This window comes from Botrytis porri (assembly GCF_014898465.1).
Source record: "Botrytis porri strain MUCL 3234 chromosome Unknown BPOR_005, whole genome shotgun sequence".
Lineage (NCBI taxonomy): Eukaryota > Fungi > Ascomycota > Leotiomycetes > Helotiales > Sclerotiniaceae > Botrytis > Botrytis porri.
The window spans coordinates 2,600,157-2,622,476 of record NW_024066079.1 but is presented as its reverse complement, the minus strand read 5'-3'; the positions used below and the strand labels follow the sequence as shown (position 1 = coordinate 2,622,476).

The 22,320-nt window shown below is 41.7% G+C and overlaps 7 protein-coding genes across 7 annotated transcripts; 3 read left to right on the top strand and 4 right to left on the bottom strand.

Annotated features, from left to right (window-relative positions):
- Positions 1-3,067: 3,067 nt before the first annotated feature.
- On the top strand, positions 3,068-3,547 carry EAF01_004442 (uncharacterized protein; the record flags this gene model as incomplete). The annotated part of the gene is made up of 2 exons (XM_038912696.1): positions 3,068-3,161; positions 3,210-3,547. The coding sequence occupies 2 exons, from the start codon at positions 3,068-3,070 to the stop codon at positions 3,545-3,547; spliced, it is 432 nt and encodes a 143-aa protein (XP_038772380.1).
- A 1,520-nt stretch (positions 3,548-5,067) lies between these two features.
- Positions 5,068-6,036, bottom strand: EAF01_004441 (uncharacterized protein; the record flags this gene model as incomplete). Its single annotated transcript, XM_038912695.1, has 1 exon — positions 5,068-6,036. One exon carries the CDS (start codon positions 6,034-6,036, stop codon positions 5,068-5,070), a length of 969 nt encoding a protein of 322 aa, XP_038772379.1.
- Positions 6,037-7,656: 1,620 nt separating this feature from the next.
- Positions 7,657-8,378, bottom strand: EAF01_004440 (uncharacterized protein; the record flags this gene model as incomplete). The annotated part of the gene is made up of 3 exons (XM_038912694.1): positions 7,657-7,844; positions 7,918-8,201; positions 8,266-8,378. The coding sequence occupies 3 exons, from the start codon at positions 8,376-8,378 to the stop codon at positions 7,657-7,659; spliced, it is 585 nt and encodes a 194-aa protein (XP_038772378.1).
- Positions 8,379-8,857: 479 nt separating this feature from the next.
- Positions 8,858-9,558, bottom strand: EAF01_004439 (uncharacterized protein; the record flags this gene model as incomplete). The annotated part of the gene is made up of 3 exons (XM_038912693.1): positions 8,858-9,045; positions 9,098-9,375; positions 9,446-9,558. The coding sequence occupies 3 exons, from the start codon at positions 9,556-9,558 to the stop codon at positions 8,858-8,860; spliced, it is 579 nt and encodes a 192-aa protein (XP_038772377.1).
- An 801-nt stretch (positions 9,559-10,359) lies between these two features.
- On the top strand, positions 10,360-11,749 carry EAF01_004438 (uncharacterized protein; the record flags this gene model as incomplete). Its single annotated transcript, XM_038912692.1, has 5 exons — positions 10,360-10,369; positions 10,431-10,585; positions 10,642-10,725; positions 10,777-11,196; positions 11,291-11,749. The coding sequence occupies 5 exons, from the start codon at positions 10,360-10,362 to the stop codon at positions 11,747-11,749; spliced, it is 1,128 nt and encodes a 375-aa protein (XP_038772376.1).
- Positions 11,750-13,715: 1,966 nt separating this feature from the next.
- EAF01_004437 (uncharacterized protein) lies at positions 13,716-15,835 on the bottom strand (the record flags this gene model as incomplete). Its single annotated transcript, XM_038912691.1, has 3 exons — positions 13,716-14,049; positions 14,185-15,557; positions 15,611-15,835. 3 exons carry the CDS (start codon positions 15,833-15,835, stop codon positions 13,716-13,718), a joined length of 1,932 nt encoding a protein of 643 aa, XP_038772375.1.
- Positions 15,836-16,337: 502 nt separating this feature from the next.
- Positions 16,338-18,674, top strand: EAF01_004436 (uncharacterized protein; the record flags this gene model as incomplete). The annotated part of the gene is made up of 3 exons (XM_038912690.1): positions 16,338-16,377; positions 16,487-16,945; positions 16,996-18,674. 3 exons carry the CDS (start codon positions 16,338-16,340, stop codon positions 18,672-18,674), a joined length of 2,178 nt encoding a protein of 725 aa, XP_038772374.1.
- Positions 18,675-22,320: the final 3,646 nt, after the last annotated feature.

Here is a 22,320-nt window from a genome sequence, read left to right as displayed (position 1 = left end):
ATCGGCAACGAAGGGATTTGATTAATGGCACGGTATTTTACGAATTCTAAATTTGGACAAAATGGATTGGAATTTAAGGATTGGTGTTTCAGGAGAGCATTGTGAGGCTAGATGGGCTTTAAAATGACTTTCTGTTGATACGTAATAGTAGTATTCTATAATAATATGATGCAATGATATCCAATATTCAGTGTTCTCTTTCGGACTGCGTGCTCAAGCAGTGCCAATTCCTGTTTTTTCAACTTTATCATAATAGGGCTGCAAATATTGGGCAGATGTCTACCAGCGCTTTTCGTTTTTGACAAGATTTCATCGTAGCGGCTTGAACTGGCCATCACCTTTTAATCACATAGAAGCGCAATTGATTAACACATTATTCATGAAGATAGATTAACCGATCGGTTTTTCTTCAATGTTTATCGTTTTTTCCTTTTTTACTTAATGATCCCTTTGGTACTTGATGATTTGTCCCTCAATTCCCTTAAATCATAACCTTCCTTTGAATCGATGAATTGGCAATGAGAATTTGAACTAGCCGACTGAAATCATCAAGCAACTCTAAAAGACGGTTAACTCGTAACCGTGTATTATATGATCCACGGGCGAGGTTCCACTGGTTTTCCTCCTCATTCTCGGATACTCCAGAAAGCTGTGGAATTTCAAATGCTAGACCTAACGTGTTAGTTAATCCATGGTGTCCACAGTATTGTATTCAAATATTTCTATATACATACTTGGATCCAAAGCCTGCCGGTGTTTTCTACCCAGGGTTCTGTACATGAGGAGATTTTCGAATATACCGTTGGTCTACATATCATCTGCGGAGATTTTGGTATTCTATCATAAGAATTCTATTCTGTTGGGCTCTCACTCGGCTCTTGAACTATGCGACAGGTGAATATAGAAATTCATACATTGCCCGATCGGATTTCAATAGGTGACACAGTTTGTATTTTCGTCGAGATCCAAGACCTACAGGTACGAGTTTTCAATACGGTGATTTGCAAAAGGTGTTTGGGTATGGCTATCAAAGCCTTATTCCTTCCTTTCATGACAGCCAAGATACTTTTACACGGTAATAGTCGCGAAATCGATTTCATAGATTCGAGAAGCTGATAGAAAGTTGAGGCTTCCGAGCTTTAGGGAGAGAAAGATGATAAGAGATTACGCCAGAAGTGCGAAGTATGTTTGGGTTATTGCGGGGAAGAAACTTCAGAAGACAACAAATATGGACCAATAACAGCAGAATGTGATCATCACACAGAAGTATGTATGCTTGCCTTGCTTACAAGAAAGTATGTCCTTTACAATGAGTGAAGCATCGCATATCCTCACATTTCCCATCTACTCACAGGAGCTAGAAGAGTGATTCATAGAACTATATTCCACGAAGACGATGTTTGCAACGTAAGACTATCGTATATTTGCAGCACTTTTAGATATTAATAAAACATCCAGATATTGCGACCTTGCACTACAAAGTCATCTACGATCCGATCCGAATTTATTCTGGTGTTTAGCTCCAAATTATAGTTCTATTCAGATCCGCGAAGGGGATGATCCGGAAATGATTTGTGGGAGCTGTAAAGCCTCGACTTGTGTGCAACATCAAAGTCCATGGAACCGTGGTCTAACCTATAAGCAATACGATTTTTCATTGGCAAAGGATGAGGAGTCTCGGAAGGAAATCGAGAAGACCACGGTAGCTTGTCCGAAATGCTATGCGTGAAATGAGAGGAATGGGGGGTGTCTCAAAATTATATGTCGAACCCGTGACTGTAAGTCGGCGACAAATCATGTTAGTGCATTTAGAAAGCGCTGAGCATTTTCAGCTTCACACGGCGCTAGATGTGGCTTTGAATTCTGTCATAGTTGTTTGGCTCCTTGGGGGTTTTTTCAACCACAGCATAACCCTAGTTGCATGCGCTTGAGATAACTGAACGAGAATAGATGCTCCTTATGCCAGTTCATGCCCTTCTTGGAGAGAGGAGAACAGACGAATGGGGCGGTCACGAAATTGCAACGAGTCCTCTTGCAATTTTGTGTCGAAGCCGCTTCCTGATGTTGCTTTTTAGCATCTTGCTAGGCATGAGGCACTTCAAGGTACATTACCCAGATGGTTGAAGACTAGTAAAAAGGATATGGCACGAGGCTCCATGGTAAGATTAGGATAGACATTAAAGTATGTTTGTTTCATTCTTCGCTGCTAGTAGCATGTATATTGGACGCTATGCTACGTAGGCTGGACAATCGGTCTCCTCGCTTGCTCAATTGCTCAGAAAGCTTCGGTTTGAAGTTCTTCTCCGGTGGTCTTCTCCATCAGTAATTCAAAGTTTCTGGATCTTAGCTCGCAACAATCCTTTAATTCCAATACCCAACTTGTAGTATGGCGTTAGCTCTAGAATACATTCTTGTGGACGTCCTTGCCCCGCTCACAAGATTGAAGTGGGCACTTTGAAATGCGACAGATGAATCAAGATAAGAAGAACAAATTTTGTATTTGAGAATAAAAATGCGTTGGTAGGCCTCTGATATACCTATGTAGCTCAATAGTATCGTCATTAGGAGTTGACAAATTCCGATATTTATCGCATAAATCACGTGCCATCTTCCGGTCTTGGCTGAACCTTACCGACTACACTTCATGTTTCCAAACACATCTTGGCAAGCCACAACACACAAACGTTCCGTCTATTATTACATTCTGGAATCCTATCAGAAAGCTTTGCATCTGGCAGATGTTAAAATTGGGATTATTTTGCGAACTAAACTACTCCAGAAGTCTAGATCGGCAAGACGAAGAATGGTGGGTTTGAATTTCGATGGCTATTTTTAGAACTCGAGTTTGGTATATGATCACAGAACTTCTCCCAAGCTCTATATTTCTTGGACAGTTCTAGGTTCTCGCTCTTTAATTTTGTTTTTGGATGACTGGTTCATTTCTAAGTACAATTTTCATAAAAACACTCATTTAATAAGCTTTTTTGATACCTTATTTCATTGCCAATAGACTTGGCTAATCGTCTTTCCTTGACATACTTACTTATAATCATTATAATTTTCAATTATGAAGTTCTCTACTGTCTTCATCTCTCTGTTGGTTGCTGGCATCCATTCACTTCCCAACCCGGCTGTGCAGCGGGAATCAGCGGGTATCACAGGTTAGTCTGGTCTCTCCATTTTTGACATGATACTAATAGCCGATAAAGTTGGTGCCGATGGATCAACCAATCTTGGCGGAGACGCAGGAATAACGAAGAAGCCCGATGGTTCTACAAACGTCGGAGGAGAAAGCGGTATCAACGTGGCATCGGGTGCCAATAATCAACCGCAACAAGGTGCAGGAGGACAGACCGCTAATGGTGGCAACAAAAACGGAACCGATGGCTTGGCCGCGCTCATTGGATCACTGAATGGTGCATCCGGGGGGAACAGCACTGGTGGAGCGAAAAAGTCGAATAGCACAGGCAATGCGAATTTACCACCGGGAGTAGCCTCCAACTCTAGTTTGGCAAGCGTCTTTGGAGCATTGGAGGGTGCAAAGTAATTCAGAGTTTGAGAGGAAGACTTTGGGAATATGAAAGATTCTGGGGACAGACTGTGATTTCACCTGGCAATCATTAATGGAAGCAGGCTTCATGTTCTCGAATAATTCTTCGTCGACGCAATGCAGCTCTAACCACATTCTTTATCACATAACCTTATATAAGGGAACATCCACTACAAAATAAGAACTCTTAGCCATATATAGGCATTGTTTTCCGGTTGATACAGCTGTTATGACCTGCAAGTAAACTACTAACATTTGACTTCGTGAAGATTTCTAATAGAAAATGTGCACTTCACGAGAAGATAAAAGCGAAAATTGATTCCATCGATCATCTATGCTGTACGTTCTAAGCATCGCTGCTCCACACAAAGTTCTCCACATCCCAATCTGCTTCTCCACCTCCACATGAAAATCCCAGTAGAGGTTACCAAACATTCTCGTCCCAAATGAAAACTCCCCTGATATCCCAATTTCGCAAATCTAACGACTACTTCCAGGGCGCGTTGAATATGTGCTTACTAGACACACTAGAACCCAAATATTAGACTGGATGGCGGATGGATTGACTTTCATTACTTCTAGGCATATGTGACCTTGTGGTGAATATACGGTCTTGCGCACCGTAATGTGAACCATTTCAATGGAATCAAGCTCCAAATTGGTTCCAATCAAGGTAGAAAGATATCTCTACTTGCCCTGGTTGTTCTGAGACATGGCCTGAGGGGTTTGAACCATGTTCTATCGATAAACGAGACTAAATACATATTCTCAGGAAGATGTCCGGATCCCTCCATAACAAGACAAATGTGGTTATTGTTAGCACCATTGATAGATTCGAATTTGAAGGTGTCCAGACATAGAATAATCATCTGGGTCTTCTCCCGAAGACTCTTCATACTATTCTGCAGTTCGTGATCGCTATCATGATGAGCTGTCTTGGAGACTTAATTGTACCTGCTTCTTGTGGATACTTGTACTAAGCCTTGCAGTAGAAACCTTCGCGAGTTTCCCGACAACAAGGTATTTGTCGTGCATATTGTGGGAAGGAAAACTCTTGATTGGAAAGGGATAGCCCTTTCAGTAATCGTAAAGAGACTCTGCTTCACCACTATCACTTGAGCTTGGGCATGAGTGAATAGTGTGGAGAACAAAAAAACGGTTACAAATTGATCAATCTATGAACGTGACAGGTTTTCTCTTTGATTGATGATAAACTTACCAGCAATCTAGTAAATGAGAGTAGAAGACTATTTCCTCTTAGATGAATAGATCAATTTGATATAGCGAAGACACTGAATCTTTTGTGGAGTCTTAATATTGCTTGGTAGTTTGGTGTTACTTATCATTGATTCCGACCTACGAGTATTTTAGAATGGTAAAATGGGCTTCGAGAATACTCTCAAAATATCGATGAATTGGTTCGAATTCTGGCAACCTGTGGTTGTTTCAAAGCGTAGCCAGTCAGTGCTCATGAACACCCTGCATTCCATCTAAACATTCCATATTCCGGGAGCTTCTTAAAAGCCCGCCGTGATTACCCTCGTTTTATAATTCTTCGGTGCGACAAATAATCCTTTTGCCTCTACACAAACTCTCCCTTCTAATGTCTCCAAACGTCCTTCTACCCATCTCTTTCTTTCTCCACCTCCCTCCTCTCCTATGACTGGTGTACATCTCACTACGTAGAATGCATTGGTAACACTTGGCTTCAAATATTGCAACGACAATTGGGCAGTGACGCCTGTTCCCGCGGCCAGTTGTCTGATCGCACATCTCCCGAGTGATTCATCCATAATCGTCGCTATAAGACCTCCATGCACCACACCAGGCCATCCTCCTAGTGCTCCTCCTAAGTATACAATCGATATAAACTCTCCTGTGGTAGAATTATAAAAAATTCTTTGGTACCCGCCTATCGATCTAGATCCTCCCAATGGACCAGTAGTAAATCGGTGCGGACGCTCTTCAGGTGTGAATGTGGAATAGGCATCCCAAGATTGCCAGACGGGATCCTCAGCTAGAGATTGTACCAGTGGGATCTTTGAGGCCTGCGCGTGTAACCAAGAGATCATGAGTTCGTCCGAGGGAGAAGAAGGCTCGGGGAGTGCGGGGGGAGATAGGACAAGCGACACATATTGTCCAGTTGTAAGTCCGATTAGGAGGAAAAGAGAGGCATAGATTGTGGGACGGAGGGATCGTTTTCGTTTGGGAGATGAAGGTGAGGGCGTTGGCGCAACGGACCCAGAAGGGAATTGAGATCGCAAATCGCGGTACTGGGGTATTGATTCAGATAAAGGCTCGGAGGTAGCATTGATGTTATGATTTATGGGTTGTGGTGGTGGTGGAGGTGTTGAATATGCTCGTGCTGACCATTTTGAGAGAAATTGTGATCGGAACGGATGTCGATATGTTTGAGAAAAGTGTGGTGGTTGTTGAAGAATGCTTTTGTATGAACGAAATGCTTGAATTGGCAGTCTGGCAGCCATCTTGAGCCAATCTATTATAAAAAGAATGCCTCGATCTCTGGATCAATGAACTCTATACAATTTTGGAAGCTTCACATTAACATTAATCAAGTGCCTCGGTTTAGTTTCTGACGCTATGTAGGCTTTAATGCCTCAGATACAAGGCACAGGTTTCTATATCAAGGTTGCAGTGCCTATGTTGACGATATGGTCAAGTCAAGCCACCAAAAAGACAATCAAAGTGTAAGAGAAACTGGTCGTGTCGTATAGCTTTCATTAGACGACACGGTATGCTCTCTCAGTAGGAAGCTCAACCACGATGCCAAATCCCTGAGCGGTTTCAGTTCTCCAACAGTGAGATGAGTATTACATGTCTGAGAGATGGAACTTACGTTTCTGTTTTCCTTTTATCAATTCGTTGTCACCTTTACTCTTAGTTTTGATATTTTCATAGTTCATATTCGGGTTCCTTGCAATCATCTGCATATCTATTCTGTGTCAACGTTTTGAAAATAATAGAAACAGTTTTGCGTTTCTGAACTAAGAGATCAAGTAGATGACGTTTGTCAAGAAAAATTGAGACGGTAGTAGGCCTATCATTAGTGTTCACTATCGGTGAAGCTTTTCATCGATTCTATCTTCATCCTCTAGCACATATACTAGGGCCAAAGCTTCCTGCGCTTACTTGGTGGTATGAGTCTTACTTCGATGTGGTTCATCAGTGAAAACACGCTTTCAAGATCCAAGATTTTCACGAGTAATATGGTAGTTTTAATCATGCCGTTGAGTTCAATTGTTAATGTAACAGCACGGATTAGGCCCACGATTTTTGTCATTTCAGACGAGCTCTACATACAGGATCTTGGGTTCTTTTACAGTGTTTATGCATCAATAACGTCTCATAGGGACAATTATGAATATCAGCTGCCTTGTCTTCGACTAGGAAATGGCGTGGGCACAATAGCAAGCTATGCCCCTAATAAGAGAAGGCGCGGTGCTCCAAGCCTGCTCTTCACGAAATGTGATATTCTACACTTTGAAAAGTTCCCATATCTAGCAAGCATGCGGGCACGCCTGCATCATTCCTCCATGTACTCAGATCAGCATAACTATTCTCGGTGTTTGAACCGCTCAAAATGTTTTTCCAGATCCCTTGGAACTTGGTTCGGAACACTATTTACGGGAAGAGAATTGCGAGTGATCCAAATTCCAATTCGCCTTTGGTAAAAGCGGTCGGAAATGTTTAGGAATCGAGTTTGCACGCGTCAAGCTATACCTTCCGACAACAAAGCTTGTACGAATATTTGAGATGCGGTTATTTGAGACGGATGACAGTGATACAGTATATCTGCATGCTTATCATATCATCATGCCCAAAAATGGATGCCAAAGGAGTAAGAATCATGGTGAATGCTGTGTTCAAAGCGTGATGGGATCATTTGGAAAGGAAACCTGGTATGCGTGGAAGTACATATCATGTATTCTGAGCCCTGTTTGGTTCGATGGCGGAAAGTATGATTAGCTTGCAGACATGAAATAGAAAGGACCACCATATACTTGAAACCGATTCGAATATCGAGTCGAAGACATCAAAGCCTTGAATCCAGAGAAGAGAGAAAATGTTGACAGTTTAATGATTCATTAGACCCAGGACGATCTATGTACATGCACTGAATATCGCTTTTTCCGATTTTGACCACGATTAAACCATAATTCAATCTCTCCACGAAGTAGTTTCCCAGTCTTGAAACCCACTTTCTCGAGCACTCTAGCACTGGCATCATTACCAGGAGTGTAAGCCGCTATAATTTGCGGCAAAGACTTCTTTTCTATAATAGTTTTTAGTCCTTTCTCCATTGCAAAGTTCCAGTTTCAACATTCTAACAAGCAAATGTGACAAACCTTCAAGAGTCCAGAACATCTCTACAAACAATCTCAAAGCTTCTGTCATGTACCCCTTACCCCAATGGTCTGGATGAATCTTATACCCCACATTCTCTGGTTTATGGGATATTCCGATGATACCCACCATTTCCATCTCTTGCCCTTCTGTCTCATCCGCCACAGGTACTGAAATAGACAATGTAGTCGGGGCCATGATTGCCCACATTGGAAATTGGACGCTGGACATACTTTCCAAGATCCTTTCTTCTGTCTGCTCGAGTTGAGTATTTGGTGCTCGGGTACTACACAGGTCATTTAAGATCGGGGTTCACTATAGACTTTTACAGCTTAGCTTGGGAGCCTTACGACCATTCAGCGTTACGAGGCTCGGAAAGAATCTTGTGACAGCCATGAAGATGCTTGTCAAGATTGATAGGTTCAAGGGTTAGACGATCAGATTTTACTGTATGTGACGACATGATTTTGATAGTTGATAGTGATACTGGATAGTGAAGTAAGAAGAAATATGCGAATGGGGAGTCTGTCAATCTTTGTCTTATGAACAGCGAAAGGGGTCGTATATTCGTTTGATATGAGATGCACAACCCACTTGCGCAGTGACTCATATAATGAGAAATACCTACCTGATTGTTTGTTTCAGTCAGCATATTCTACACCCTTGTAATCCCACCTTGATGAAGTTGGGGTTTAAATATATCAGTCACGCTAGTGTATTTATTATAAAACAATGACGGCGAACGTTGAATGGAACAAAATTCTCGCGGCACCGATTAATTATATGGATAGTATAGAATTTCTGAGATTACTCAACGTAAGCGATAAGGTGGAAATTATTTGCAAATAGTCGACTTCAACGGTCAATTGAGTCGCCGGATTTTTGGGGTTTGAGGAAGGCTTCATGAACTAGCATTTCCACTGGAGAATGGTAGAATAATATTCACACTGGTCTCGATAGCAACCATTCTCTGTGCCTCACAAGTTTCTTTTCTTTGCCCCCTTTGGTCCACATTTCGTGTTCTTCATCCTGAAGGTCTCCTTCTTTGAAGCCTACCTTCTCTACAACTCTCTGACTGACAACATTCTCGGGGTCTATAGCCGCTACCAATGTGTTCCAATCCCCTTCTCCTATATTCAGTTAGATTTTTAGGGGATCATGGCTGGCGTTGTTTTCACGTACTCTCTTTACTCCAATATAACCCCAAAAATAGCTTCATAGCTTCAGTAGCAAATCCTCTGCCATGGTAACCAGTGTGTATACCATAACCAACCTCTGCGCCGTGCCCAGCTTCGAATCTTATCGTTCCAATTGCGCCAATGAGCTCAGGCTTTTGGTCGGCGGGGGTAGGTGTTGTCGGCCGAAGTAGAATTGCATAGTTCTCAATCCACGGCTTTTCGGGGTTCGGTAGTCTTTCAACCATATATGCTTTACTCTCCGCGAGGGACTCGCTTGGTTTTCTAAGTTTGGTTGAATGTTAGACCTGTCTTGGAGATCAAGAGTGGGTAAGATTGAAAGGGCTCATATTACGTCCATGACTTCGCTCCCGGATCAGAGAGCATTTTGTGATAGCCATCGAGATGTTTCTCTATGGTCATTGGCTCTAACCAAAGACGCTCGGATTGAGCTGCGTATTGTGCCATTGATTTCCTGAAGGTATATTGAATGGCTTCATGGCACCGGTCTCTATTCATAAGAGAGACTCAATCCTTTATATTAATGGTGTTCGGAATCGAGTCATAGTGAATTATGAGTCAGCACCAAAAACCTTACTCTGAACTATGAATCCGATGATTCCTAAGGTATGGCGGCTCGGGTGGCATACAGAATTCCAACGGTGGGGTTGATAAGCTTTGAGCATGGTCAACCCTGCTAACCTACCTGAGTAAATTCATACTGCGTAGTGAAGGAACACTAGAATATTTCCAACCATGTGTATTGAATTGCAACTTAGCCGTCGCAGATGGTCTTACTTGATAAACTGCAATCGGCCCAATGAAAAGGTGTAAAAATGGGTGGTCACCACCCCTCCACGAACGATTGAAGTCGATATTAAATGCTTCATACATATCGGTCTTCAATTCAACCACACCATTGTCACTGGTGACTTTAGATAGGGGCGGCTCCCCGAGGCATACTTACTTGCCTTTGGAAGGCTGTGCAGAGCTGACATGCAGCAGTTCATTGGCATCTTCTAGCAAAATTAGATCTAGCTAACATACCGAATTTTCTGATGCCACGAAATGATTCTTGACCATTTCTGCTTCATTACCAGTGCATCTAAAAAATTTACGGTTAAGTAAAGATCGAGTTTTTTTTATTGAATCAATACTGCACTGCTGGATCCTGATGGGCAGAGCCTCAACGCACCTGATTTCAGGGAGATCATTCGTCGAAGAACATCAAAATCATAGTCGAATTGACCACACCTGGAGTTGTAGCTCATGTCAAAACGTAAGGCAATGATTGCATCTCCTATTGAGGGACATCTACTGACGTGACAGACAATCTGAAGACCTGTGGAATGAGGCTCTTGAACGAGTCCGGTTTACAAATACTTCAGCACTCGTCGCCGCGGGCTTAGAAAGGCGACAAATTTTGGTAGAAATTTTGTATTTAGTGCAAAAGCAGGAATTCAAGGAAGAAAATGGAAGTGGGAAAGGAAAAATGGTCAAGTGATCATTATTCGCGACATATTTGTTAAACTTGCAATCTGGATAGAAAAGTTCAAGTCTGTTGGGGATATATTTGTGCAATATGATCCAGTCCACGCGAGTTTACCATGGGCTGTTGTCAGGTTTCTATTGCAGGTAAATGATGCACCGCTGTGGTTGAAGATTCGGCTATTAATTAGATCGCAGGCTGTTGTCAGCGACACCAACTCGAATGCTGCTATCCTTGAAGGCGTGGAGATTGGCAGAAACATGGATGGTCTCACGCAATCTATGGATGTATGCCAGACATCAAAACAGAGCCTTGAGAACGGGATTTCATCAACGAAGCTGCTGGGAAATGACTTAGGACAACGTCTTGGAGAACTGCACAAGCTCACACAGACCATTCAACAAGACATGTCGTCTGCAGAACTCAGATTGAACAAAATCGAACACCATTTGGTCAAAGCCTTGAACGATCTCAAGGATCCAGTGCAGCGCATTGCTGAAGATCTATCTAGTGTACAAGATAATCTCAAGGAACAGAAGCAAGTGAAAGTTTTTAAATGGCTTACAATGATACCAGGCTCTAGCCATCACCGGGACAAATTGCGCACTTATTATCTGGTTCTTATAATTGGCTGTTGAGATAGAAGGAATCCAAGGAATGGATGGAGGCTAGCACATCCTCCATTCTGTGGCTACATGGAATCCCTGGCAGTGGGAGAGCATGCTTGTATGCCATGTTATCGAATATCTTAGAAATCGAGCCCAACAGCATCCCAGCTCTGCACCCATTGCATACTTCTATTGTGCTCGAACCATCAATGAGCCTGAAAGGACTGATCCAACACAAATACTGAGAAATGTATTAGAGCAGTTGTGCTCATTCGATGCGGAGACCCCAACAAGGGAACCTGTGTCGAAAAAACACCTTGCTCGGAGGAAGGAAGCCCGAGGACGAACGCCGGAGAAACTCAGTCTCGAAGAAACGGTTAATATTATTCTGGAATTGTTAGAATCCAACCCTGCAACCATAGTCCTTGATGGACTTGACGAATGCGGTCCTGTTAAGAGAAACAATCTGCTTCTCGGCATGCAAACGATTATCACGAATTCGAACAATATTATCAAAGTTTTGTTAGTAGCAGAGATGACCATGACCTCGTTCACCATCTAGCTCGTTCCCCTAATCTATACATACATGCAAATGACAATACTGGGGACATCATAATGTTCATTAAATCGCGTATTAAAGAGGCGATTTATATTAAATGAGCAGAAAGTGATCGATTTGAATCACTTTCGGTGAGTCAAGCCTTACATCACGGCCGAGATGTTCTTCTAGCATTACTTAAAGTGAGTACGAAAATAGCTCCAAGTGTAATCAATCTTGCATTGTCCATCTGGGATAGGAAAATGGTAGAGTCGCTTTTAGACTACAATTCGGTTAAGATTGACGATGAAGTGATTCTGTTCGTGGCGGGTAACGTAAAGCACGGCAAGGAGATCATGGACATACTATTGGCTCGGGAAATGGAATATAGAAATTTCGGAAACGGTGCATGAACCTGCGCTCGAAACTGTGCTTGAAAGCACATAGTAGTCGGGGCTGCAATCCGATAATGAGTGAGTATTCATATTGGGATCCTCCGGATCATTCAATTCTTTTCAGACTTCGATCTCTTTCTGGGTGTTGCATCGTATTCAGATATCCACACGTTACAACCATTGAAACTTTCGCATCTGGTCTACTAAGTACATTTCTCGATAACTTATTGCATGTACGACTAGGTGGAGCGTTTCGATTAGGAGAAGAATCGCTAAAGACTAAACTAAATTGTTTGGTGGGTTAACTCGTTAACTCGTGTAAGATCACAGGTGTCGTGTGTTTACAATCCGGATCTCAGGACAATAGTAGAATCTTTCTACATTCACGCTGTCTCTTTACAAGATCAATGGATGAAAACGTGTGATGGTTCTTCATCAACGGGTGATTAAACACCCGAATAGACGGCGAAAACCATAGAATCGGTACCACATGCTTGTCAGGTTAGCCTTTCGGTCAAATACTCTGGAAGGAAATCAGCTCGGAATCAAATTCTTTTGATCTAGTTGGAAATCGTTTAAAATACCAATTAGTCACAAGCAAGTAACGAAAAGGCCAAAACTGACCGCGTCTTCGAGCAAATCAGAAAGTGTATCCGCTTACGCCGTTAAACGGGAAACTATGAGAGACACCATTACATTCCCTTTTGATTAAGAGTAGACTGAATTCCATCCCATTCCGTTTCATCACAGACCGCGGATATCCTTATATTGATGATATGGAGCAAACCGTAAATGCGCGAGAAGAAAAGGAGAGTAGAGTTCGATTCCCACAATCTGGTATGAATCAGGAAATGACAAAAGAAATATGAAATATGGAGACACGATTATGTATCTATCTTCATAAAGAAACTGCAGGATTAGAATTGTTCGTGTTTTTGTGAATCGAATATTACGTGTTCATTTAACAATGTATATACCAGCCGTGTTATTCTAGGTGATAGTGGTATCAGTTCGATGTTGAATATGTGGAGTCTGGATGGAGGTTTGAGATGGTAGATTATTTGTATTTAGATACAGGCAATTCAGTTCCAGATTCTGAGAGGATTGGCTTCTGATGCACGGAGTTAGGCTGGGGATCAGAAGATCTAGGGTTCATGTGGTGCGAGTGTCAATGAAAGAGGTGAGGATCAGAGGGGTATGGTTAAGGCCCGATGCTGATTGAAAATTGCGGTGAGCAGGTTACGATTGTTTTGAGAAAGATACGAATGACGAACAACCCAAAATCTAGGTCCTGGTTGTCCATGTGTATTCTGTTCAAGAAGCTAATTAATTGCAGAAAGAAGTAATCCTTGACTAAGCCTTGCTGTAGAATTAGCTCCTTTGTAGTAGGCTATGAATGACTTGAGGCCATTCATTTACTCCTTGTTCATACAGTTACATTTACTCTCTTCAAAATAATAGAAATGTTGAGGAAAAACATGATTGTAATTTTGATACTAACGCAAAAGGTGAAAAGTATCAGGATACAAGTATGCTTTTTAATATACAAACTTCGCTTAAATACGAGCAATAATATCCAATTCCTCTTACAAAGTTTAAGCATCTAACTTCAATCTTTCTAACAAGTTGTCTATCTTTCCAAGTAACGTTTGGTAGTTTATAGCATCTGCGGCAAATTCATCACCTGCAATCTCACCGTTGAGAGTCCGTATTTGACCATTCATCATTGGATCAAGGGCAGAGGATTGGGTAGGGTTGATATCAACCACCGTGCTAGACTTCACAGCATTCGCAGATGTAACATCATCGATTACTTCCTTTTCGTCTTCGTTTTCTTCATCGGTCTCATTTATATTCTCATCCATCATATCGTCAATGCCCGAGTCTTCAAATCGGAGCCTGAAACGCTCGGATAGGTAAAAGCGAATGCTAGAGAAATCTCAGTCAGTATGCACAGTGTTTCAATCGGATCAAAGCCTTCAAACTTGTTTCAAAGCTTGCCTATGCTCTAATCCAAAGCCAAATTTTTGAAAGTAGGAAAAAAAAGGAATTTGGGTGACATACTCATCAAGTAATTCAATAGTGTCAGTCTCCTGTCGCTTTTCAATTCTAGCCGCACTCTCCTTAATCAACTCCTCAAACTCTGGCTCATCAATATAGTCCTCCAACCTATATGCCATGTACCTAGCACAGAATTCCTCTAGTCTTTGGACTCTTGTCAACCATCCAGCTCTCATGACATCATAAGGATTAATCAATTCCACATCTAATTCATCACTGTCGGTATGTGTACGATCAGCGAGTGTGCTCGAACCATTTCCTAGAGTACTTATAACTACTGCAGCTTTAGTTTTAAGTTTCTCAATGAAGAGCATGTCCGCTGCAAGAAGAACATCTATCGCAAGATCAAGAGGAATATCAACATTCTCGGTGTAAAGAAAGTCGAGGATGAGCTCTAGAACAGCAGGGGGGCAGTCGACGTAGATGATTTGCAAATAATCAGTAACTTGAGCTTCTTGAAAGGAGGAACTAAACATCGTTTGGAAGTATTCTGATCTTATGAGCATAGCGCGGTGCGCAGGATAGAGTATTGATTTCTGAGGTGAATTGGCAATTGATGTCTCTTGCGGGAATGAGCTCGAGGGGCCAATAGGAATACCATTTGAGGAAACATTTGTGTTAGGTGTTGGAGTTTCTGGTCTAGAACTTAAAGCCTCATCGGAAACAATATTTTCGTTTGCCTGCAGCAGAACATCCGCAAACATGGAATTATTCCTAGTCCACTTCACATCCTTGGCCTTCACGGTATCGATATGTATTTTATACTTCAAAACATTCCCTCGATACCAAGTCTCCATCTGATTCCTTGCTCGTAAAACTTCATCTTGATACCGTTGCCGAGCTATTCTCCTATCACGCCCACTCAAGAGCCCTTCCCAGAGGGATTCAATCTCAAGATGTTTGCTGATTTTATCAATCCCTTTGAGCACATCGTCCACAGAGGTGCTAGACCTAAGACCAAGATCTGATGGCACTTCACCCATGTATAAATATCGAAAAGCAACCTGAAAACATTCTGGGGGAATAGAAGGTTCTAGTTTCCATGACTTGGTTTCTGGGGCAGCCAAAAGCTTTCTTTGCATATATGGTGAGCGTGCAGAAAGTATCATCTTGTGTAAATTCCATGATTCTGATCCAGCACTGAGTATTATGTCTGAAGTTTCAGGAGTCTGCCTAGTAAGGAGAGAAGTGATATGAGAAGCGAATGATTGTAATGGGTCCCTAGACTTTGAATATTCGTACTTTAATAGAAGGTTTCGGATTCGATCGTTTAATGCATTGTATAAACATCTCTCCCCTTGAAACGTATCGCGTTCGCAGAGAGCTCCAGCTTCCAGAAGTAGTTGAACAACATTGTAATGTCCACAAAGACTTGCCTTGATAATTTGTCAGTGAGGTCAATTGGTGATGGGAATGACATAAGGCTTACCAAGATCAATGGCGTATAATCAAACGGATCTCTAGCATTGATATTGATTCCAGGAGTTGTAATTGCTTGCTGAACCCTCTTGACATCACCAATTCGACAAGCAACGCAAAGCTCTTGGAATTGGGGACTAGTATCAAGAGGGCTTTCATCTCTCAAAAGTCCTTCCTTGATCAACTGGTGCTCATCCTTTAGTTGAACTTCGAGCTCATCTTTCCGTTTTACCATTCTGAAGGTGTGTGTGCAAAGAGTATGAAATAGAAGGTGTAGAAGTAATCAGCAATGAATATCGATGGTGAATGGCAAAGTATAATAATAACACAGATAAACATATAAAATTGTGGCAAGGTTGAGCAGCTACTGATCTTGACACAAGCACATGGAGGGGAAGAAAGCTTATCGATAAAAGAAATCCGGATAAGGGATCGGAGTTAGATGTTTCGACCGTCATCCAAATTTCGTACCTTCACCGCTTCTGGCATTATCCAAATTTCCCCGGGTGACGTCCAATTCCAGTTTGGTATCAAATAGTGAAATGGTTGGAAGGGCAACCAAAAAGTAAACACCAACCTGAATGAATTAATTCACAATCCATCTTCATCAACTTTGAATAAAAACGACAAAACATCGCCAACCTCGAATAAATTACAACAATACTAATGTTAATTGCTTTCTTTACTTAGATCAATGCAAAGATCTCCCCTTTCTTAAATATAATACTTTCGGAATCATGACAGAAGAAAGCAAGTACGAAGTTTTGGAGAAGATAGGTAAGTCTTCAAAGTACCAGAAGTACTAACGTGGTTCATATCTAATATGTTACTCGTTGCGCCAACTCTTGAGTGAGACAATGCTAATATACTCTGTCTGATTCTGTAGGACATGGTTCTTTTGGTATCATTCGAAAGGTCCGCAGAAAGAACAATGGAGAAATCCTATGTAGGAAGGAGATTAACTACATGCGGATGTCACAAAAAGAACGAGAGCAACTACAAGCCGAATTCGCCATTCTTTCTTCACTAAAACATCCAAATATTGTCGGATACTATCATCGAGAGCATCTAAAGTCCAGTCAAGATCTTCATTTGTACATGGAATACTGTGGAAATGGAGATCTTGGTAGAATCATAAAGGATTTACAAGCTAAGAACAAATATGCTGAAGAGGGTTTCGTTTGGAGCATATTCGCACAATTGGTTTCAGCACTGTATAGATGTCATTATGGAGTCGATCCACCGGAAGTTGGAAGTAATGTAATGGGATTGGGAAATACCGCCAAACCACAAAAGCCAGCGCCTGGTGTCATGATATTACACCGAGACTTGAAGCCCGAAAACAGTGAGTATCCTTGGCATATACGGTAATATTTCTTATACTAAATTTAATAGTCTTTCTTGGTGAAGGCAACTCGGTGAAGCTTGGAGATTTTGGTCTTTCGAAATTGATGGAATCTCACGATTTTGCTTCTACATATGTTGGAACTCCATTCTACATGTCCCCGGAGATCTGTGCCGCAGAACGATATACGTTAAAATCAGATATCTGGTCTTTAGGCTGCATCATGTACGAACTTTGCACACGAGAAGTTCCATTTAACGCGAAATCACACTTTCAGCTTGTGCAAAAGATTAAAGAGGGCAAAGTCACACCAATACCAAATATATATTCGCCAGAACTTGCATCTGTTATTAAGGACTGCCTTAGAGTCAATCCCGATCGACGAGTCGACACCGTTACATTGCTCAATCTTCCTGTCGTAAAATTGATGAGGAAGGAGAAGGAGGTTGTTGAGCTCGGTCGACTTTTGAGGACGAAAGAAGAAATGGCGGCTAAACAATTCAAGGAGCTTGAAGAAAGAACTGAGAAGCTCGAGGCTCAGAAAGCAGTTATGCGCGCCGAGATTGATTCATCATTGCGAAGAGAATGGGAAGTTAAGGCACAATTGGAGATCAATCGTTTGGTGCAAATAGAGGTGGAGAATTTACAGAAACGATTTGAAGAAGAGGTCCGAATCCGAGTTGAAGAAGAGTTACAAAGATCCGCCAACAGCTCTCGATCATCGAATCCAGACAACGACACTAGCTCAAGCTCTCTGACCGCTAAAGAGTTATGTCCCTCGCCAAGCTCATTGGACTACCCACGATCATCTGTTGGTAGCACAGGTGATGACTTTTCATCGACCACAGACTTTACCGACCACACCATGTCACCCGAGCCCAGCAAACCATTCAAGAAATCCACCAGAACACCATTTTCTCGAGCGCAAACCATGTTTAATGTACATGGAACTCCTATGGATATTGAGATGGCCGATCCATCACCAATTTCTATTGCCTCCTTGTCATTATCTCCACGCCGGAACAATGCAACCAAAGCTCCTGGCACTAACCGAAACATTTTTGCTGCTGCAAACGCAAATGCCGAGGTTCGCTTACAACCTCTTCTACTAGATTCTGACTCTGAAGATGAGGATGATCTTCCAGTGCCTTCTCCTACACGACCTAAATCTAAAAATAATCCTTTTGCCAAGGGTGCTGCAAGACCACATCTTATCTCACAGCGTACAGCACCATTACAAAAGTTGAATACTCAACCAAATTTTTTGGCAACCAAAAATCAAGGTGGATTGCTTAGCAAGAAGGAAGCACAAAGCCCAGTAACCAAGAGACTATCGAGAATTCCAAGCATGACGAGTTTGACTGGCAATGATACGGCAGGAAGTCCAACACGAAAGTCGAGTTTGACAAAGAAATCTGAATCCGACCTACACAAACAGGCGATGAAGAATAATACAAAGACAGGAAGTGCACCAACAATTGGACGAACTCTAGTCGAATTAGCACAAGCTCGTGCTGGAGGAAGACCAGTTGAAATGAGCCCTAGTGGAAAGGGAAGATCATTCGGAGTGAGAATGGTAGAAAAGGAAAAGGGCGAAGGAAGAATGAGGGGCAGTGGAGGAAGCATTGGAGATATGGAGCCAACGGTGTGGAACCCTGACAGGGATGAAATGCCAAGTCCCTTCTTGATCAGAAACAGATATACAGGGGCTGCAGGGCGTTCGAGATAATTTGATTTCGGGTTGCATTTGGTGTTGCTTCTATGCGGGTATGAAGGGGCTACGGGGAAAAAAATTGGCAATCAAGTGGTGGTCATGATAACGAAACACTCGCTATGACTAGCTTTCATTTGTTTTTTGTAAACATGGCTCGCGGGGAGTGTTTGGCATATCATGGTTTAGTTTGGCGATCGTGGTGGTATACCGATTTGGCGTTGGGATTTCTGGGGATGACTTATTTTTGTTTACATAGTTTTTTGTACTGTATCAAGTGCTCAGTAACTCAATTTTGCGCTCGGTTGGATTGGTTGGGTGGGATAAGATTAAATTGGGCTTGGATAATGATTGGGTACTTGAGTTGGTCCTTTTAGGGCAGGGGAGGAAGATGAGCGAAGGGAATGAAAGGAGAAGAGAATCATATACATGAAATAGATAGTATAGGTCTTCGAGTATGCAGGTTCTAAAAATACTATAAATGTATCATATTGTTGCAGAAGTCATGTACGAGTGTCCCCGTGGTAGATAGACGCCCCTTTGCTTTGCTCGCCTAAGGGATGCCCCACTAATTAGTTTTTTCTTGATGTATGAATGAAGTGATATATAACGCTGTATACTGATCGTCTTCGAAAGTACAAGTATTACGGGCTACAAGTGTACAACAGAACTGGACCCTTATTATAACAAACTCGGAAAACTTTCAAAGGAAAATAGATTTTTGATATTTTCCTATTTACTTCATTCAATGAGATTAGATACATTTAAACGTAATATACATTATGTAGTGAGGTTAGGATAGTATTAGTTATAGGTGGACTGAATCGATTGTAAATTTATTGTTATTAGAATGTGTATACTATATACTATGTATGAGGATTTACTATGTAAGAGGATTTATGAGAGTAGATACTAGATGAAGTATTAGTTAATTTGTATGAATAATTAATTACTCGTTTATATTTCATATCTCATTTGTTACGGGAGCTGCCTCTAGGGTTATGTGGAAGTATCTAGAGATCTCTTGAAATGATTTAGATTAAATTTCAAATAGGAATTCAATAAGGTTATAATTAATTACAATTCTTATAATTATAGTAATGAAATTAATGATTGTTTTTGAGTATAAAGCTCTATATCCTAATGAAACTTATTTGTTATATAAACCTTCATTATTTGGAGCCCTTAGGATCCGTATGCTCCTAAAGCCCGTAGCTCCTTAAGGCTCCCTCATATGACACGCGAATGTGTTATGTGATGTCTGTCGTAATATCATTCTGTATTACTACTCAACGAAATAATTAAAGATATATAATATAAACTAAAATTAAATATAACTTCTACAAATGTTATTTTTATTTAATAAAATTCTATGTAGGATTTTCTGTATAGAAATAAAGTTTTATAGATGTTACGGAGGTACCCGCACCGCAACATGGATTATAAGATAAACCTAAGGCCTTGGTGTTGGGACCTACGGAAACAGCGCTGTAGGGACAATCGGCTAGAGAGCACAGGTTAGATAAGCGGTAGCATCATTATAGATCACGGGATGGACATCACGTGATCAGGAAACCGACTTGTCGAAATCGGCTTTACGGTAATCGACTTGTCGATTCATGAGGTACGAAGATCTATATAAGGGAATGAGTTTCATTATAATGTAGAGCTTCGTGCTCAAGAACAATCATTAGTTTCATTACTATAGTTACGAGAATTGCAACCAGTTACCAACCTTATTGAATTCCTACTTGAAGTCTAGTCTAAACCACCTCGAGAGAACTCTAGTGTTACGGGAGCTGCCTCTAGGGTCACGTGGAAGTGGCTAGAGATCTCTCGAGGTGGTTTAGACTAGACTTCAAGTAGGAATTCAATAAGGTTGTAACTGGTTGCAATTCTCGTAACTATAGTAATGAAACTAATGATTGTTCTTGAGCACGAAGCTCTACATTGTAATGAAACCCATTCCCTTATATAGACCTTCGTTCTCTGTGCTCAGTCGGATCACAAATGATCCCTCTGATCCGATCAACTGGATCACTAATGATCCCTCTGATCCGGTTACCTAAGCGTCGGGGTCACATGACGTCTATTGTGGCAGACCATCGTAACACTATCCCCTTCCTAGCTTAGCGCTTGTCCCCAAGCGTTACTTATAGTGTTTACCCCACTTCTTGTAATAATGTAATGACTGATTTCTTTCTTTCATAATGCCTGTTGTTAGGACTCCCAAATCAACTGAAAATCGTGCTTGCTTGTATACCAAATTCAAAGAAAGAGGTTTTATTATGGATGATCCTTGTGCTCGTTGTTCTTCCCGCAAACTTGAATGTCGTGTTTTGTCAGAGTCTCGTCGTTGTGGTGAGTGTGTTAAAGCTGGTCTGAAGTGTGACCTTCTTCCTCCCACTGTCTCGGATTGGGATGCTTTGGAGCGCGAGGAACAACGTCTGGAAACGGAGCGCCGTGCTACTCTTTCTAAATTGATTCGCCTCGACACTCAGCAACGATCCCTTCGTGACCGTGCTGGTGCCATGTTGCGTCGTGGTCTGAAAACCTTGGATGAGCTGGATGCAGCTGAGGAAAAGGATAGGTTGGAAAATGAACGTGTTGAAAAGGAGCGGGAACAAGCATCTGTTTCGACTGCTGATCCTAGCGACGACTCCTTTGCTTTCGATTCTTCTTCTTTGGATCCTTCGATCCTTGCCTCAATGGATTCTCCTTCTTTCTGGGCAAATCCGGGTATTGCTGGTGGAACGCCTCCAACTTCCCAGGGCAGTTGAGGTTTGTTCTTGGTTCCCATGAATTCTCGGTATGTGGATAATCTAACCATTTGATTAAATACTTGATTGTGCCTCTGACGTACTTGCAATCTAGTATTGTTTCGACATCGTATATGGCGTTCGGGTTAACTGGTTCGATTTCCGTAAATGGCGCACTTGGCGCTCCTGGTGGTGCTGGTTCGAGTAAGGATATGTGAAACACTGGGTGAATATTCATCGTGTCTGGTAGTTTCAACCGATAATTAACGGCTCCTATTACCTTATCAATCTTGAATGGTCCTAGTTTTCTGTGATCTAGTTTATTGCTTGGTCTTTTGGTTTCGATGTTTCGTCGTAGCAGATAAACTTTATCCCCCTCTTTAAGCGTAGGTTCCATACTACGTTTCGTATTGTAGTAGGCTGCTGTTATGGATGATATAAATCTTAGATCAAGAGCAAGCTGCTCTTGTAAATCCTTTAATTGTTCGACTTGTATTATTGCTGATTCGGCATTAACCTCCTGTGGTATCGGTGTTTGGTATGCTTTAGGATTGAACCCAAAGTTAGCGCGTGCTGGTGTAATCTTTGTGGTTTCCGTTTCCGATGTGTTATATGCGAATTGTGCCATAGGTAATAGTTCTACCCAATTGTCCTGTCGGTAATTTACGTAGCATCTAAGATATGCTTCCATTGTCTGATTGGTCCTCTCTGTTTGACCATCTGTTTGTGGGTGGAAAGATGTCGATAGCTTTCTCTTGATACCCATAAGTGCTAGCAAGGTAGTCCAGAATTTCGAGGTAAAGAGCTTGTCTCGATCCGAGATTATCTCATCTGGTACTCCGTGTATGCTTACTATGCCCCTTAGGAACACATATGCTAGTTGCTCAGCATCCCATGTTTCCTTG